The 20,053-nt window shown below is 38.4% G+C and overlaps 1 protein-coding gene across 7 annotated transcripts in view; it reads left to right on the top strand.

The window, feature by feature from the left end:
- Positions 1-20,053, top strand: part of ARID1B (AT-rich interaction domain 1B) — a 336,644-nt gene that overhangs the window by 20,823 nt on the left and 295,768 nt on the right. For all 7 annotated transcript variants that reach the window (XM_052784649.1, XM_052784650.1, XM_052784654.1 and 4 more), the window contains exon 2: positions 11,708-11,902. In XM_052784649.1, coding sequence (XP_052640609.1) covers positions 11,708-11,902 — 195 coding nt within the window. The remainder of the gene's footprint in view (positions 1-11,707; positions 11,903-20,053) is intronic.

The following is a 20,053-nucleotide window of genomic DNA, read 5'->3' as shown; positions in this document are numbered from 1 at the left end:
TGCAGGGTGTTCTTGCCACCACCACCTCTAAAGGGAAATTTACATCTGCTGTAATATTTGTCCTTTTAATTCTAAAATCCAGATGAAGCATAATCCCAGGAGTGTTGTTTTGCTGTTGCAATGTAATCTTTTTCAGGTGATACATGATTTAGTTGGAAACAAATTAGCAGCTATGCATGCCTAAAGAAAGCAATTTAATAAACAAGATTTTTGTAAGACCTAATCAGAATTGTAAAATAATACTTGGGAATCAGTTACATTATACAAAAGAGCTGTTGTGAATGTAGGCATGTGTGTGAATTCATGGTTTCCAATCACATTGTTCTCTCAAGTAATACAAGGGCTTTGACCTTCAGTCTACTGTTTCTTCTAATTTATTACTTAATTATTAAAAATTTTCAATCAGTAATGAAAATTTCCACTCATATCTGTAGTTTGTTCTGGTGATTGGTTTTAATTTTTATTTTAACTACTGAAAAAAGCTATTTTCTAATGCTTTAAATCACCTGCTGCTGGTGAATTTTTGTTTTGCTCCTTCTCAGAAAGTTGGTTCCATGCTCCTGACAGTGTCTGTGTTGATGAGGAAGATCATTATAAATGCAAAATAATCACAGGCAGGTACTCACTAAAATTCTGTTGCTCCAGGTCCGCAATATGGGTTTCTAGCCCCAGATTCATTATCTCTATCTAGTTGACCCTTGGACTGAGCTGACACTGCTGGTATGTCTCTAACTGGGACAGTGGATCTTTATGGTGTTCAACCAACATGTTAAAGAGACCGGTATGGAACAATGGTAAAAAAAGATGAACCAATTACTTTCCAGGTAACTATTAATATTTTGCACTATTTACAACCAAGTTTTTTCAGCCTCTACAGGAAACAGTTTTAACGTAGAAAATATGTTACAAGAGAAGCAGTTTCTTGGCAGTTAAGAAGTGACAGGGCTTCTGTTAGAGCTGAGTTTGCCTTCCAATTATCCTGATCCTAAATATATCCTTTAGGAATTTTGCATATATTGGCTCTAGCTAGGGGCTTTCCCCTGTTTTCTTATTTAAGACCATTTCTTACCTAATTTAAAAAAAAAAAAAAAAGTTAGGGTTGGAAAGAGAAAATGCTAGATTAATGAGTAAGCTACCTGCTATGAGGCTAGAAACCAACAAATACAGAAAGTCAGTGCTTTACACTTCATTCTGACGTCCCAGTCTGCTATCACTTGGTGTGAGTAGGGTGAGTGATATTTCTCATTTTTCTGAGCTTCTTTTCTTCCTAGTGTGGCAGAGGAATACAACTCTTAAAACCCTTTGCCAACTGTTTCTCTGTGTGGCCAGAACTTTCTGAACTTCCCTTAGTTGTAATCTCACATTATGGCTATGAAAAAGGAAGACAACTAACTGCTTTTGTTTGCCTGGTGGAGTTTTCCTTTCTGTTATACTTTTATATCTCTTTATCCTGGTATCATATCTATTTTGTAAGTGGTTTTTGGTTTGTTTTTTTTCCTGATTTTATTCATCATGAACTCAGAGACCTGCAAAAAGAGAAGAAAAGTCTTCGTACCAAAGCAACTTCTGCTGTGTGCCTGGAAGAGAGTGGCAGGGCACTTTGCAGAAAGGAGTGGAAGGTAATCTTTGACAGAAGTCAGGGATGAGAGTAAGAGCAGGGGGGTGGGAAGGGAAGAGGGGCTGTGTTCTCTAGAGTTTTTGCTAGATTCTAGTGTTATCTGGACTCTAATTTATTCTGGAATTGCATTCTGGTGAGGTCCATTACAAATGCCAGCAGTAGGTATAATATAGTTTTTGAAGAGTTGTCATTTGCTCTTCTTGTAATAGTGTAATCTCAGAACATGGCCTAGAAATTTTAAATATGTTTCATTCAGGAGTACTTGATGAAATTGAGCGCATAATGTTGAATTTGAGAAGTTGAGGGGCTTATTTTTGGACTTATCTTAGAAATAGGTCATTTTCTCGAAGGCATTAATACTGTTCCAAGTGATCTAGCAGAAACTTAAGGTGTTTGTTTTTTTTTTAAAAGAAGATGTTTCCAGACACCTTTTTCCTTTTGAAGATAAGTTTCTGAAAGTTTAGAGTACCTTGTTACAGCCTACGATGCAATGTCTCCTTTTTAAAACCTTCTAGATTTCTTTTCCTTCCTAAGCCTACTCGTTTCTGACTCCTAGTCCTGTTTCTTGTTGATAATAACTGGCATCAGTCTCCCCAAAGTCTTCATGTCGTCTTCCTTGTTAAGAGTGCATATAATACTTCTTACTATGAGAGTGAAAACCCAGTCACAGAAAGGTGAAGTGTTGTGCTCATGTTTGCCTAGCAGGTCAGCTGCTGAGCCAGGAATAGAAGCCCTGTCTTATGACTCAGTGCCCTAACCGCTGGCCTGTGCCACCTCTCTGAAGCACTGGTCTTTTCCAAGAATGTAGTAGTGGTGGGGTATAGAAGTATCTACAGCAAGTATAGGAGCTTTGCTTCCAACTTCGGCAGGGCTGCGAGGCTTATACATAGCTTAAAACACTGGGCGAGAAAAAAAGCTTTCTAAAGGAGCTCCTAGATAAGTTCTGTAAAGTTATGGTTTGCTTTGCTCTGTTTAAAAACAACAAAAAAATCTAGTTGAAAATAGCTTTCCAGAAGGTTGTGGATGTGGAAAAAAAGTTATACATGTTTGAAAGTCAAACTCCACTCTACAAATAACCTTAAGAGCGGCCTGTGATTAAATCTTTTGTATATTCAACAACAAACTCATTTTATGCAACCACAACTATGATAAAATTGAATTAAATGAACCTGCCTCTAAGAAAAGAGACTGAATAGCTGAGTAGCGCATTATTCAATGAATGGAAAACGGGGAGGCTGGCTGAAACGGCTGGGAAATGGTTTTAGCATTCTACCGGACTAAAGAGCAATTCTGTGAAATCACTGTATTTGTTTCCCCCCTACCTCCCCGCCCTCAATTTTTAAATAGCAGTGCTCTTCATACTGTCAGAATTCAGTGTTGTGACACCCCTACTCAAAAGTTATGACAGCAGTGTAATGACAGCTACTGCCTCTTGAGAATCAATCAGGCAATTAATTTTGTAAATGAAATGCTGATTATACAAAGCTTCACATGAGAGGCCCAGTGATTAAAATCAATTTAACAAATTGTTTCAGGTGGGACTTGATTAATAATTTGCCATAAATGCTGAGGATATATGACCAGCATACCTTTTTGTGTGTGTGTGTTAATATAGAACTATATATAACGCTTGGAGTGGAAAAAATCTGCAGCTAACTGTACGTACTTCTGGCTTGTGACCTAGATGTGATTGGTTATACCTTTTTGTGGGTACACTTCTCCCCAGTGTCCATAATGTCACTTTCTCAGCTAGTGCTCTCTCCAGCAATTAAATACATCTAACTTTTTTAACTTTATTTTTACTGATAAAGCCAAGTAACTAAGAAAGTGTATTCAGATCTACTTGAATATTTATTAGGTTTAGGAAGATTTTTCTTCAAAATTTGAAGTGGGTGTGGGATTTCTCCCCCCCCCCCCCCCCTTCTTTCCCCTCCTTCTGTCACTTACTAGTTTTCAGGACTTTCTGTATTTTCCCCTCCTACTCCAGTACTTCTCTGCAGGGAGACTTCCTGCAGAGCTCCCCTCGTTCCATTCGAGGCTGCTCTCTGCTCCTTGCCTGACGGACACTATTTTTAGTACATCCTTTTCTGTCCATCTAACCCTGTGTTTGTGTAAGAGCTGTACAAAGTAGGTAAGGGAATTTTTTTCGAGTTCCAGATGGCAGCCATGCACAGTGAGTGAAGGTGTTTACTTGTCTAGGAAACTGAGAACCTCATTGCCAGACAAAATAGAAGTAACTGGTATTCTGGGTGGGGCTTTTCTTTTTCTAACTTACAGATTTCTGGGTTTATGAATGGAATTTCTCTTCCTTGTTGAGCCATAGTGTTGGCTACCGAGGAGGCCTTAGGGCTGTGAGACATCCTCTGGTGAATGTCGCCTGAGAACTTTAAGATACTATTTTCCCTTGCTATCTGCCTTGCTCTCCTGCCGTGCGTTACTATTTCGGTAGCAGAAATGGCAGACTGAGAACTCTGCCCATGTCTTGCATACTCCAGTGCCAAAGCTGTTGTATTGGTGCAAAACAACCCTACACGGACAGTTTTAAGTTCAGGTGCTGGACTGTGGAGGGAAGTAGCTAAAGCATGGTCATGATCTGGCAGCAAGTAGGAAAAGCAGCTGGAATCAATGACATGTTGTATGGTCGCAGATAGGTTTGCTAGAAGACATCTGTAAGAACCCCTACATTCTGCTGCACTAGTAATTACTGCTAACTTGCTGGGGAGCACTTTTGCTAGGAGAGTAGAGAGCTTCTGCATGCCTGAAGAAAGGTGGTCTCCTCTGTATGGAGCATCCAAGTTGGAGAAAACAAATTTAAAGACAGGAAGATAATTTCCAAGTACTCCTGGAAGAAGTTTGGAATTAGGAAAGTGGGTTACAGAAGAAGGCCGAGTGCTCAAGTCTGATGAGGACAGATGACACGCCTTCAGTTGACTTCAGAGCAATCAGGTTATTATCTGTATGTCTGTGGTTGGCAATGACAAAGGCAACTTGAAGGGCAGCAGTTCTGAGCTGTATAGCCCTGTGAACTTGTCAGAAACATAGGATTGTTTTGGCCATCAGGTGTGATAAATGTGTATAATTGCTTTGTGATGTTGTCTTAACCTTTGCATGCACTCGTAGTGGCAACTGAAGAGGTTGGTTGTGTATACTTCATTAAAAACAGGTTTCTTTTTTTTTTTTGCTATGTTTGTTGTGATTTGTTCTTTCAGTAGTCATTTAGGTTTATCTATCTACAAAATAATAACTAGAGAATGGCTGACTTACTGACCTTCCCATTTTCAGGTTGTGTTAAAAAGGACCCAGAAGAAAGCTGGAAAACAGGCATACATAGTCCTTCTCCCCCCCCCCCCCACCCCACAGAGACATTTGCTTGTATAATTATTTGTGAATGTTCTACTGGAGTAGTAGTTGATTTTTGGTGGGGCATAGCTTTGATTTTTCTCTTTCCCGTTTTTAATTACTTACTTTCTGGTTTGGGTGGGAAATTACCTTTCTGATGTCTCCCTGCAGCTGGAATCAGACAGTATGTGGTGCCTTTAAGACGAGGAAAATTGCTATTTTTGTTAAATCTCTGCTAGTATATGCTTCTTCATTCACTGGATTTTCCTTCAGCATAGGCTTATGTTGAACTTGTTTTGTTTTTGCTTATTCCTTGTTGTGTTTGTGCAACTGACTTTTTTAATTTAAATTTTAGTAAAGTACAGACAGTAGACTTCCTATTTAAATTAAAAAAGGAAGCATATTTGCCGGTCACCTCTCAGATTTTAATATTAATGTGGGTCAGAATTTAGTGCTGTACATCAATGCTTTTTTAATAGTTGTGTGCGTCTTTCTTAAATGGATATCTAAAACATATGTAACAAGAGTTGTGTTTTGATACTTATGCTTTTGTCGTGTAAAAACATTGGCTGAGGAGTCCTTGTACATGTTAGTACAAATGATGGCATTATCTAGGAATGGATTATCTTTTCCCCAGTTGCGTCCTCATGCCAGCTGTGTCATTGTATTGTAGCGAATACTTGTGATTATCTCTAGCGATAAATTTGTAACTTGGTGCCTGACCTAGAGCTGAAAGCTCCATGCCCATCTTTCTTGGAATGTCGGTAACTGATTGTCAGCTGTCTTTATTATGAGGTTTCAAGGCTTTGGTATTAATAAGCAGAAGCTTTGGCTGCAGATCAATGAATAAACAAAGAGTTATTGTATTCAGTAGCTTTAGGAGTTTGAGGGCAAGCCTGCTTGAGAGTGTTGAGTTCATGTTGTTTTGTTACAGGCACAAATGATGTAGCATTAGTTGTTGGGATGCGCCATGGCTTATAGTCCCTTTAAATTGTAGCATTTGCTGTTGTCAGCCAAACCAATGCTTCTTTCAGTTTTTTTGTTTAAACAGACAAAAAAAGCACACTTTCATTTGAAGAGTAGTTATATCTCATGTGAATACTCTTGTCTTGTAGTGAATTGCTCTGTCTGCCTTGTATAAGAGCTCTACCGTCACATCTGAATCCCACTGTGACCTTTGTAAAGTGTCTCCCACTCCTCCCTGCCTCGAGACTTCAGTGGTGGGGTTCTTTGTGGCATCTTGAAATGGATAAGTTATATTTTGGGACTGTGACCAGTGTTGTTCATATTCATAAATGTCTTTCAAATAAAGGTTTTGGTGTTAGAAATGAAACATTAATTGATAACTTGTTACATATGCATTATGTATACTATTACCACGAATGTCCCAAAAGGAAGAGCCGATACATCTTGGTCAGACTGCTGCTCAAGTTATTCCGGTGTACACCCTGCCTCAGATCTGAGCAGAGATAAGTTATCTGGGAAAACACTGGTTAAATGATGAGAGAAGATGGTAGTGTTTTTTTCTCTCACTTTAGAAAAGGTAAAATTGAATCTCCAGGTACTTCAGGGTGAGGTGATTTATTTGATTGTTTTGGCTAGGAGGAGAGCAGAAGTGGTGGTGATACTGAGTTTACAAGTGGGTATAGAATATTAATTTTTCCACTTCTGCTTGTAGCAGAAATACCGAGCTATGTGTTCTTTTACACAAAACATTGAAAAAAGCAGCAGGTAACAGAAGAAGGCTGTCAGTTACTACTTGTAGGCAGTATAGGCTTTTCTGTGTCCTATCTTAATGGTTGGACTGTCAATCTAAAGACTGGGAATGAAACCTTGGCCCTATTGAAATCATTAGCAAACCTTCTGTTCGGTGTTTTAATGCACTCACAAGGCACATAATAGGCAAGGACTCTGAAGAAATGCTCTGTTCTTGCAAAGCCTGATAGTACATGTGGAAATGAATCTGATACTGACACAAGATAGGCCCTGTAATGAAGGCGTTATAAATTATAATATTACTGTGGACTGAAGCAAAGAACAAGACTGAGGTATTTTGAGGAACTGCAGATCTATGCAAAGTTTAAATGAAATGCAGCAAGTTGAAGAGGAGGTGCAGAATCAGAAGCAAAAGGCGGAATCCATTCAGGCTTGCTTGGCAGAATATGGCAGTAAAAAATAGCATTAGCAAACGCGAGCTAAATTGGTAAAAAGGTAATACGTATATTGGGAGTAAAACAGCACTAGAGAAAAATTGGACCCTTCGTAAAGGAAGGGAAGGGAAACAAATGAATATTGATGACTGCAGTGATGCTAAAATAAAATTTAAAAAGTAATTAAAACTTTGCAATACAGAATGTAGTAGAATTAAGTTAAGGCATAGAAGATGTGAAAATATACACATCATCCATTCATAGTCATACATGCCTACTGGGTTTTAGAAGAATGTGCTGCAGTTAAAGCAATGCTGTCATTTTCAGTAAAAGTTAGAGAGCAAGTGTGGAGGGGTTGGTTGTTGAACCCTACAAGAAGGAGAGTTTGATACTTGTCAAAATCATCCTGTCACCCAAAACTTGTCTTTGAAAACTGTTGTAACCAATGTTAAAGAAAGTATTTGAACTTAATAAATGTTAAAGGAGCCTTCAGATAAGATAATAATACGTATTTCTCAACTAACAACTCCTTCTAAATAACTCTTCAAAATGTCATGGATGAAGGAAACTCTTGCTATAAAAATGAAATTGCAGTTTAAAAGAATGCTAAAGCTGAAAACTGTACATGTGTTAAAGTTGGAAAAAGTTATAATTAAACTTTTACTTCTACTGTATGGGACATGGTATTTGATGAGCAGCCGTTTTTTCTTTCTGTTCAGTGTATGGCTCCAGGTCTTTCTCACCGTATGCTGTTCTGAAGACAAAATTTGTTCTTTTGTTAGAGAGTTTTCGATGGTATTGATCATGGTCATATTAAATTCTAAAATCACCTCTCTGGTGAGGAGGTGGGGTTTTTTTGTTTGGGTTTTTTTTGAATTTTTACAGATGGGAAACTGAGGCATTGCTGTAGGAAGTTTGGGTGACCTGTTTATGATAGCTGTAGGTTAAATTTTCTGAAACATACTGCTTCTGAAAACACCTTCAAAGCACATCTCTCATCAAATTCAAAAGTAGTTGCAGTTGTAGATATGCAGCATTTCCTGCAATTTAAATCCCATGATTTCAAGTCAGGAAGTGAGGGATGCATTAAATTGGTAAATTTTGGAAATTTTTTGTTTTAGTGAAAAACTGGCAGATGCAGGGGTTGACTCCAGTTCCACCTGAGCAGCATACAGCTACCTTAATGGTAATACCATCTTCTGTTTCGTTCACTACCCATGTGGTAAGTGGAGCATTTGGTCCTACAGCACACAACAGCCCCATCACTGCACTGCTGTCGACTGATCCCTAGAGCAGGCCCATTCACTGCCTGTGAGGACAAAAGTGTGACCATGTATTTAAAGACTGGTAAGAGTCATATCTGTGAAGGAGACCCATAATGTTGCAAGGGCAAACTTAATTCCAACAGCTCTTAACTTCTGCAATAGTAATGTTTCTTAAACCTGGGGAAGAGCTAGGTATTTGGTGTTGGTTTGCCTTGCAGAAATATGTTGACAGCCACTGAGTCACTGGTAGATGTCTTTACCTTTAGCTGCGCTGCACAGACAGTTGGGATCTAATCTGAAGGGAGTCAGGAATAGCAGTGGTGAGTTGCCACCCTCTATAGGGACTGGCCAGTGCATGGGATGAGATATGCTTCCTCACTGGGTCTGTCTTCTCCAACCCTAAAGATAATCAGAGGACTCTACTGTTTGTTCTTTCCCCTGGATCTTGGAGGGAAGAGGGAACAGGCGGTGCTGACATCTAGGGTGGGTCCCTCTGGGTTGTCCCAGTAATTTGCCTAGGGATATTTACTGCTCTCTCAGGCTAGCCCTCTCGTATTCAGTATCTCCAGTCCTTGATCCTGAGGCCTGACTGGCAGTGTCCACAGGTATTTCTGAGTGTGCCCAGGTCCCTCGTTACCCATACCCCATGACCACAGCCCCCTCAGTTTCAGCAGTGTGTGGGTCACGTACCACTCCCGGTGACTAGAGTTCTGTCTCCACAGCTTTTTTAAACCCATTGTCCCTCTTTCTTTGTCTGGGAAATTCGAGGCTGCCTCCATACACCTTGTGACTCCTCTGGTGAAGTGCCACTCGTGCGCTCCCATTTCTTCCTCGCGTGCTCCTTGTGGTCTGGTGACGTTCGGGTGCTCTCTGTCGACAGGGGCACACACCTCGCCTTTCCCGAACATCTAATGTCACCCTGGCAAATTAAAATTCTCTGCCCCAAAGCGTGGTATTCAAGAGGTATTTTTAAGTGTTTTATGTAAGAACATAAACGATGTATTTTTCTGTGACCTCATTCTAAGACATAGCTGAACTGTTTCTGCTGAATTTTCCAGAGAATTTCAGCCTCAGGCATACATATGGCCTGGAAAATTTCAACCTAAATGGTTGAAGTTTGGCAAAGTTTATATGCACCTGAAAGTAGTATTAATAATGGAAAGTGTCAGGCTGTTTTAACTGTCTAGCTATCTGCATTGTTTATAATTATATTTAAGTATTGGATGCGGAACAGAAAATGTTATGCTCAGAATTAATAAAAATTGAGTTTGAGTAAAGGTTGTTATTGGAGTTGAGACCTGGAAATAATACCCTGAAGCAGAAGACAGTGGCGATGAACAGTGCTGTTAGGCTTCATGAGAATCTTGTGAAGGAAACTCAAGATTTGCTTTGAACAAGGATTTATATTTGAGAAGATGAATATGACAGGTGATGCACAGAATGAACATTAAAACACAGAAATAAACATAGATAAAATATCTTGGTCTGTAGGAGGAAATTTAAGTTGTTCCCTGGGACCCTATGAGAAGGAATCTCTAGTTCATCTGCTGAACCTTTGTGTTGTTTTTAGTTAAGTGTGGTAAGAGTGCATGATGGCCTAAAAAAAAAACAAAACCATTAAAAATATGAGATTGTTGTTATGGGTCAGGTGGCCTGAAGTGGTTGGGGAACCACTGATTTTGAAAAGTATGAAATATAAATAGTAAACTACCCAGGGACATTTAGTGGTGAAAAATAGAAACTTCTAATCTGGCCACAAAGAAGCCAAATAATAAAGGGAAAATTGCTGAGTAATACTCACCCAAAATTAGAAGTGAATGTGCAGTTGGCTGTGGTGGCAAAAAAGGGCAGTCGTCTTCTGAAGTGAATGGAGGTGTCGTGTGAGGAGGAGGAGGCGGCTATCATTTCCACCTCATCAGGTGTAGTGTGTCCACATTTGGAATACTTTATTTGGCTTGGGTGACATTCCTGGCAAATTGGTATTGGTAAGGGTGGGGAGAGCCAGTGAAAAAAGTGAGAAGTTTTGAGTTTTTTTACTTGCAGGAAGGAAAGAGTAAGAACAACATAGGATAGTTCATTAAGCATTGACTGCTTTGGAGGGTACATAGTTTGTGTGTATAAGGGGAAAAAAAGCCACAGTATGTTAATATTACAAACAGCAATAATGAGAAGAAACAGGAATGGGAGGGGGGGAAATGTAATTTATTGTCATACTATTACTTCAGAATATAATAGCCAGAAAGGACTTGTAGAAGCTGTGTTACGGAGGAGGCTTTAAAATGAAACTGGTCAACAGTACACTGTAGGAAAACATGTACAAAATGTGCTACAGGAAGGAATCCTGCTCCTGGCGGTGGGGTGGGCTGGCTGAATTAATAGGTCTTTTTCCTTGCGGGGGGGGTGTGGGGTGGGGCTAAGTCCCTTGCATGAAGACAAGTTTGTGATAGGCTTTTTAAAAGCTTTTTTTTCCCCCCTTTCTTCCATGAATATAACTGGCACTCGGGAATTAAAAAATGGATGTCGTATTAACAATACAGTGCTGCACTTGACAAAGTATGATATTTTTTCTGGTTCAGTTAGTCCTCAGTAATAAAACATGAGAGTAATACCACACAATGGTTGACACCTGTCCTGAAACTGTTACAGTGCTTGGTAAGTGCTGCCAAAAAGTCTAAAAATAAAACTTCCCTCCCTTGCCTCCCCTCCCCCTCCATCAGTGATTGCAGTTTGGATTTTCTGAGGTCTATTAAGGAGGCAAATAAACTTTCACGTAAAATGTGAGTTATGACTTGCCTTTTGATCTGGAAACTTATTAATGCACACAATAGCAATATGAAAGCGCTGAAATATAGCTTTGTGTGCATTGCACTTTTTGGAAAATTTCTTTCCACTTTCCCTTTTTTCAAGGTAAGAAAATAGATGTTTCGTCAAGTGGCTTGTCCACTACTTGTGCCTCTCTTGATAGACACAGTTTTATTTATGTTTAAACATTAAAGTCAGTGATGCTAATCAGTTTACAACAGTATACTTAATTATTTCTTAAGCTGAAATTTATTGGGCAGTTTTTTTCCTTTTTCTATAGGTAGGAGACAACCTGAAGTTTGTGTGCAAATTTTTTTTTTTTTTTAAATGCAGTGGAAGTCCCAAACTCACCATTCAAAAACTCATCTAATTGATATGAGAACCAGAGTATGGTACTTGCCCCGTTTGTATGTCAAGTCAGTATTTGATGTATAAAGCATTGAGAAAACACGTGTATAGTTTGCCTGTGGTAAGCGTGACTATTCTGACCTTTTTCCTTCCGTATCTTAAAGTATTTCTTTCTTTAACAACAGGGCAGTCCAATGGATCCAATGGTCATGAAGAGACCTCAGTTGTACGGCATGGGCAATAACCCTCACTCTCAGACGCAGCAGAGCAGCCCCTACCCGGGGCAGTCCTACGGCCCTCCTGGCCCCCAGCGCTATCCCGTGGGAATGCAGGGCCGAGCCCCGGCAGCCATGGGAGGAATGCAGTATCCACAGCAACAGGTTTGTGGAGGATTTTTCTGTGTTGCTTTGGTTTCCCTTCTCTTCCCTTCTGACACTGTGGTAATACAGAGGGTGCAAGGAAAAAAAAAAAAACAACCAAAACCATCAGAAATCGTTATTTCTCATGCAGAAGGAGGGTGAAGGACTGTTTTAAAAGTAAATATATTTTGTTGGCAGCGTGAATGTTTTCTGAAACCCCATACAGTCAGAAAAGAGTTTAGTTTGTTGCTGGTATCTTTTTGGAGAGAGAAGTATGTCAAAAGCCATTGGTTTTCTTTTTTTTTCCAGTTGACATCATTTAGACTTGTATATTTTTTTGGTTGCTTTGTTGTTTTGTTTTGTTTTTTTAAATTCTCTCTTTCTCTGGCTTAGATACCTTTAAATGTAGGATGAAAACCTAGAGCTGACATCAGTGCAGCAAGACTAGTGTTGTCCAGTGCGTACACAAGTATTACGTATTTATATCAGCTGTTTGTTTTTGTGGTGGTTTGTTGTTTTTTCTTCCCCCCTCTCTCCTTTTGGTAGGAGCCTGTAGCTTTTTCTATTTTTTTTTTTCCCTTTACCAACTCTTTAAAGTCAGGATTTTTTTTTTTTTTTTTTTATATCAGAGGACACAGAAATGTAAGAATCTCCTTTTATCTATTTGGATTTCACTGTTGATGGTGGCCTCTTCTGCCTTTTTTCCTACCGTTTTAAAGAAGGTCAATTCCAACCTTCATACCATATACTAAGGAAGATACAGTGGTTTTCTAGAGGAGGTGGATAAACCAAGGTTATTGAGAAGTTGTGTTTTACTAATTTGTTTGGTTTGGTTTTTTTTTAATTAGGAATGTGAGTATAGGCAATGGGAGCTCTATACTTTGTTGTGAGCACAACAGAGTAATAACTTGATCATTAATAGGAAAGAACATTTGTTTTGTGCACCTGACCAGTTGCAGATTAGCTTTCTTTTAATGTAATTTATTGTTAAAAACGACAATAAAAGAAAATTTTGGACTACTTGGCAGATGGGTGCCTGGCTAATTCTTGTTACCACCCATCCACCAGGACAGGATATTAATCAGGTGGTTAATTAAATAATAGTTTCAAATATAGTAGTTGGGTAAATAGTACCATTATCAACAGTCTTCATTTTTATTCTTTTCTGTTGTTAAATAGATGCTTACTTGTAAGGAAGAGACTGTTCAGTTTGGAAATATCAAACAATGTATTTGGTTGCTACATTCAGACAGCAAAGCATTTTGTCAGTCGTAAAAGGAGGAGAAATTGAAAAAAGGAGGCTTTATTTTTCTCTGTGTGGCTGTAGCCAAAATGAAGTTATTAAAACATATTTTTAATTTTAAAATGAGTTATTTTGTGTTATGTGGAGATGAGTGTTGAATTTTCACTTCATTTGCTAATTGCTTGATAATTGTAAATTACCCGTCAGCAGGCAGTGACCTGGCACAGTGATTGGCTGCTGGCCCTATCTGTCTTCTCACAGCATTAATATAATTGGCTGAGCAGCAGCACAGTTCTGAGCACTAATGCTCTTTGGGGAAAAAGTGAGAGGATAATTATGACATTGAATTTTTATTGAACGGACATCACCACCTAGGCATGATTTTGTTTTGGACAGCCTCCAAAGCTTCGTGTGTTTGGTTTGTGAACCTCTAATGATCTGAATCCAGTTCTTTTCATATTGCTCATATATTACCACCTTTCTACAAAGGATTAAAATGCAGGAATGCAGGTTTGTAAATTGAATTGCCAACTTACCAGCTGAGTGGTAAGTTGTCTTTGGCACAGGATGCCACAGTTTGATTCCTGGCTGGATTTTTACTCCTGTGACATGAATATTAAATAAGGAGAGCCTAGCTATGCTTGTTAAAATTGGCTGTGTAGCATGTACCTACTTCTAGATATAATATATACAAAATAAATAATATTGCTAGAAGTTTCAGAAGATGAATCTCAGCACTTTCTGGAAATTGGAGTCCTTTACAGTGTCACATTGAATTTTATCAAAAGCGCAAGGCACTTCCGAAAACTTGATTGGTTAAAAAATACTGGGGCTTAAACACATACAGAGCTCAGATTTAAGTATTGTGCAGAGAGAGCATTGGGTAGGTGGATTATGAGGGTGGAAGTGCCACACTGTAGGAAGAGTGGGAAACATCAATGGGAGAGTTTGTTCTTATTTGAAGTTATAGTCTGCTGTTGCCCAAAGATAGCCGAAGGTGTCAGTTCTGTTTCCTTGGATGAAATGAGCAGGCTTTTTGTTAGACTGTTAAGATTTTTGAATTTTGAAGAAGACCTTGAAATGTTAAGTCTGGCTCTTTGTCAGCAAGTGTTGTGGCTTGAGGTTAGAACTATGGGACTTGACAGATTTTAACTTGCAGGCTCTGCTGCAGGATGCTGCAAATGAAGAAATAAAGATGAAAAACAACACCCTAAAGATCCAGCTAAAATTAATGGAAATGGTAGAAATGAAGATAATTGCCTAGATGTAGGTAGCTGGTCTATGTCATATTGCAGCAGAGAGTAGTGTGTTCCAGCCTGCAGCCCAGAGGTGGAAGAGCTTGCTTGTGGGAAGGGAGGCCTCTGGCATAAGCAGTGAAAGATTAAAGAGGATAAAAAAGATGGAATGTTATCAGGTGCAGTCATTCTACGTATCTGCAGCATGGGTGTCAAGCCTAGCCTGCTAACCTGTTGAAAAAGTGATATCTACGTAATGCTGCAGATATTCTCTTACAACTGCTGTTTGGTCTAGGCATGCGTGATACCAAACAAGCAGGTGCAAATAAACCCCCAAATTTTCTTAACATTCTGTGTGGAAATCACAGAATGTTGAAGAGAGTACGGAAAGTATGGGCTATGTTCTGTGACATGGCTGCAAAGGATGCTGTGAAGAGAGAAACCAGACCTCCTAAGCATTTGAACTTAGAACTCATCTCTCGTGTTACAATGATGAGCCCCAGAACAAAACACTAAGCCTTATGTAAGGGGCAAAATTTGAAATGCAGACAATCTTTTTGTGTTACACACTAATATAACTAAAGATAAAGGGATTGAGATATATAGCAGGCATGTAGGAAAGAAAGGTAAAACTGTGATGAAGCTAATGGTGATCTGAGGTTTTCTCTTTCTTCTCCAACGCTTGACAACAGAGATCCAGATTTATCGTGTGAAGAGTTGCGACAAAATGCTAAGCAATTTGAAGAATGCTGCAGCGTTTTGTCAAATTTTAAGGGCACGTCCAGTTAACTCAGTGTGCGTTAAACATATAAAGCATTTGGACTGATTTGGGTAAATTTGTCTTAATGGGTTAGGAGATTAAAAATCAAATTATTCTGCACCTGTATAAAAGGGGCAGTATAAGAAAGGAAGGTGTTACTAAAAGACTCATATACTTAATTTATAGGGTTGCAGACTTGACAGTTTATGTCCCTTTTGTCAGTAGGCATAAATATGTATGGTGAATGAATTACAAAGAGATTTTTATGTTGTCAGGAAACTTTTGGGGTTTTGTCTCTTTCCTGTCCTCTTTCAGTGGGAGGGGAGGGGAACGAGGCAAGGGAAAGCTGGGAGCAAGATGACCTGTGTGTATGTTGTCAGCTTTCAACATGATTGAAACAAAAGTTGCAACAAGGCCAGTGTTTGCATCCCAAGGTTTTAAAATGCTGGTCTTGCATGTAAATCTTAATACTGCTATCTCATCATCTCATGTACTCTCTTTCCTGGTTTGCACAGGATGAATGTAATTTTAGAGTTATTAACACTCCTTACCCAGGACTTCAGGGAGATCGCAGTATGTATGTAAAAACAGAAAGCAGAAGAACGTACTTTCAGGTTTAACTTCCAGTTTCTAATCTCTTAGATATTTCTTGGAATTACAAAGTGATGATGTCAAAATTGAAAATCCTAACATCCAGGGATACTTAGCACCTGCAAACTTCAGGCTTGATTTTGCATTACATTTCACTATAGTGTGACTAATAAGATCTGATTATAAAGACAATAATTTCTTTTTCATTTAACTTCTTCCCCCCCACCACCCCTTTTGGACCTCAAGCAAACAAGTGATGATGCCCTAATCAGTTTCTGGCTTTGATTCAATTGCCCTGTCAAAGTGTTTCTGTGCTTTAGTGCTGTGTGCTGTAGGAAAGCCTTCTGCTACTTTGTAAAAATATTTTTGCTAAAACTAGAAATACCTCAGAGTACCTATTAAAAGAAGGTGGGTTTTTGTGGTTTGTTTTTTTTTTTCCTGCCATGGTGTTGCTTTTTCATGTTAATAGCATGTAATGCTTTAGTTTGTGCTGAATTCCATTAAGCTTGAAAATCAGCTCCTTGAAATACCCATGTATACCCTAATAACCCAGGTTTTGGAAGTTTTCAGCAAAGTCTGAAGGCTTGGATTTATGAATATGTTTGAAAGAATTGAATGGTGTGATGTGCCTGTTTAATCAGATGATCATTGCCTAATTGATTTTTTTAGGATGCATTAAAATTCCTTGTGTACTTGATGGACTGGAACAACAACTTACTGTGTAAATAGGATTGTGTTGCTATAATGCACAGTAAATTCTTTATGAAAGATAGGTGCGTGGATATGTACAATAGCTGTTCCTAATAGCTGTTTAAAATGGAGTTTTTCAGTACTTATTTCGTTTCAGTACTGAGCATGCAGTTGTCTTAATGTCTTGAGCCTGCTTGCAGCAAGTCAGTTATGAGGCTTGAGCCTCAGTCTATCCTTTCTGCCTTTTTTGCTGTAGAAATATTATAAGATGAAAGGGTGCTAATCATTTGTCCCTTTAACATTTTTTACATTCTTGATTTGCAAATCAAAAAATAAATATTCACAGAAACTTTTTTCCCTTATTTTAACGTACAGATTATTTTGAGGCTCAACGAAAATATGCTGTGTGGTTTGGTTTTTGGTTTTTTTTTTGTTTGTTTTTTTTTTTTTGAGTCTTATGTGGCAGGTTTCAACTTGGAGTAACTTTTTTTTAAAGGGGCAGAGAAGTTGTAAAACCTCTGGGAATGTGCAGCAAAGATTTATTGTAATGGAAACTGCAAGTCAACCAGAACTATAGCAGCACCAATGTGATTACCTCATTTAGGAAAGGGTTTACAATGCTCGTATTGGGTAATGTCCCGGATTGGAAATGTCAAATTTACGCCAAGGAAATCAATTGGCTGTTGGCTTGGCAAGTAGAGTTTTAAAGCTAGCAAACACCAATGTGTTTACTACTGGGTGGCTGGTTTTGTGTGTGTGTTACCTTCTGAAATCATTTTAATTCTAGAAGATTGAAGTATGCCAAGAAAGTGAGGCTTACTGTCATGTTTTGCTCTGAACCATTAACTTAAAATGTGGTGCATTCATACAGCGAATACTAGTTGAGTGATACGTTTGTTGTCTTCTGTGTGTATAATTGCCCTCACCAGCTAGAGAATATTGAATAGACTGCAGGTTTTTGTGGTCTTAAGCAGCTTTTAGCACAGTTGATGTTGGTATTGGTTAAGGGAGCAGACACAGAAAATAAGCAGCGTTTTCATTTCTTAGCTTATTTATTTTGCAAGAACAGAGAATGAATCAATATGATTGAATCTCAAAAACAACCAGCAGAGGACAAAACATCGAGATGTGTTGCTTTTTCAAAAAGATTGATAGACACACTTCATATGCACACATAAAAAGGGATTGTGAAGCTTTGATCAGCGTGTGCTTCAGAAGTATGTTTTTCCAGATTTTTGTTTGATTTACCTTGCGTTTTTTTTGGGGGGGGGGTATTTTTCTTTTGTTTGGAGAGTGTGTGTGTGTGTTTTATTTTGGGGTTTTGTTTGTTTTGTTTATTGTTTTGCTTTTTTCCCTGGGCATTTATTTGGACCTCTCACTAGTATATTATGGACCTTCTTAGTAATTCCTGGAAAGCAGAAAGGTTGAAACTCTTAAAGATGAATCTTTTCCCAGTTTCCTCTTCTATTAAAAACATGTAAATACTTTGAATTAAAATAATTCCACAGCAAAATTTTATTTGAATGATTTATCTGCCACCCTGTTGAACTGCTGTAAACTTCCAGCAAAAAAAAGGTCAATAAAGTAAGTAGAAGAAATACTTCCTGGAGAGTGTAAAGTTTGAATCCTTCCTCTTATGAATCAGAAAAAGGGATGAGAAGTCACAGCTATTTGTCTTCCTTGTAAGGTCATCTTTAAGAATGGATCTTTTGATAGCCAAGTGTTAATAATTGCAAAAAAAGTTGCTGCTCTTTGTCATGTAAAGAAATGGAATTTTTAAACTTCAGATTTGGGAAAAATGCTAAATACTGTGCTTGTGCAGACTGTAGGAGAATGTTTAGCGTGGTTCTTTCTTTTGGGTATACTAAGCCTCATTGACTAAATTGAAAAAAAGGCTGCTACTTTAGTTCATGGCAGGATAAGGCTTTATGTTGTATTGTCTCCTTTAGAATTATCCCTTCTATTGAGTGTAATTCACTCTATAGAGGGAGGTGAGCACAGATTACAGATAATCAAAGAATCAAATTTGACATAAGTTTGGCGTCTTTATGGTAGCTTAGCTCTTCATCTTAATGCTGGTCATCTGAGATTGTTTACTGAAGAAAATCCCCAAAGTAGCAGAATTGCATTATTATGGTAAATAGAAACATTTCAGTAGCTTCTATCATTTCTTTGAAACTGTGCGGAAAAAATGTAGGTTGAAAAGGAAAAAGAGCTGATCCTTCAGCTGGTGAGAGAAAGCTTGGAAATGAGACAGGGTCGACATTTTTATCTGTTCAATTACCATGTACTGATGTTCAGTAAATGCTAATTTTTACATCCATCCTGGAGTAAATGGCAGTCTACATTTGTATAGAAAGTGCGTAAGAATCATCAACATACTATGCCAAATAAAATGTATCTTTGTTACTGCTAAATGATTGTACTTCAGTTGGAATATTTAATAGCTGTAATCACATTTGTTATTCTGCTTGGGAAGTGGGGGCATGAGAGGAAAACATGCAAACCCTATGTGTTGGTGTTCTGAAAAAGGTTGCTGTTAGGGAAGCAGCAGTTACCTTGTTGAGAACTTGGTTTGCTAGCAGGTTTAGCTGTCAGTCTGTACTGGAGTTAGGCAGGAAATAGATTTGGGTGATCAGAAGTGGAGAACAGAGGGCTGTTTGCTTCACTAAGAAGATACAAAATCATTTACTTACAAACAGCTCATTTTACATGGCAGCAGGAGACATGAGTTTATTTACATTTGAAGTAAAATAAGCATTTTGCTTTAAGAAAAGGCTGCTGCATTACTCTATTCAACAGCTGCCACATGATGACTGTGCCAGGAGGGTTTTAAAGTATAGGTAAGAAATAATTAACTGTTACTCCTAATATTATAGTCAGTTTTCTGTTAAACAGTAGTTTTCTGTTAATAATATTCATCAAAGAATAATTGACACTTCAAAATACTGAAGTGACATCCAGACCCATCATGCACATGCACGTTAAGATTTTTGTAACCATACTTTCTGTAATGTCCCTGGGGGCCAACTTGGCATTTTTTTGGAAGTCTTGGTATACCAAGTTTCTCAGAAGATACTGTCAATTGTCTGTAAATTTGGACTTATTCAGAGGAAGCAAGGGAGGAAATTGAGTTTGCTTTTTTTAAAAAAGGGAGTGTGTTTCCCACAGCTGAAAATAGGGCTGAAGATAAGGAGGTGAAACCTGCCTGAAATCAGTGGGAAATTTGCTGTGACTTTAGTGGAGCTACAATTTCACTTGGGGGCCATGTTGTTGAGGTTGGGTGACTTTAGTTGACAGCAGCATAGGCAGAATCAGCCCTCTAAGTCAATTGAAGGGAATCTCAGAATGAGACAGGTCAGTACACTTAAGTTTGGTGACACTGGGACAGTCAGGTAGCTTTCTTCTTGGAACAATAGTCCTTTCAAGAAATATCTGATGTTTCAGTAGCTCAAGATTAGACTCCTGTTGCTACCAGCAGCTCTTTGGTTTTTTTTAAAACTAAGATTTGTGTTAGATTTAGTTTCAGCAAAACTTGAGTAAAAATTAGCTTTACAGTAGCATACTAAGTACTGCAAAAAATCAAAAGCATTTTCCACACCTTTTTATGAAGTCAGTGTTAAATGACATGGGTCCCATGCAGTATAATAAAA

This window comes from Harpia harpyja, chromosome 4 (genome assembly GCF_026419915.1).
Source record: "Harpia harpyja isolate bHarHar1 chromosome 4, bHarHar1 primary haplotype, whole genome shotgun sequence".
Taxonomy (NCBI): Eukaryota; Metazoa; Chordata; class Aves; order Accipitriformes; family Accipitridae; genus Harpia; species Harpia harpyja.
Note: the sequence above shows the minus strand (reverse complement) of the source record. Positions and strands in the feature narration are given on the sequence as shown.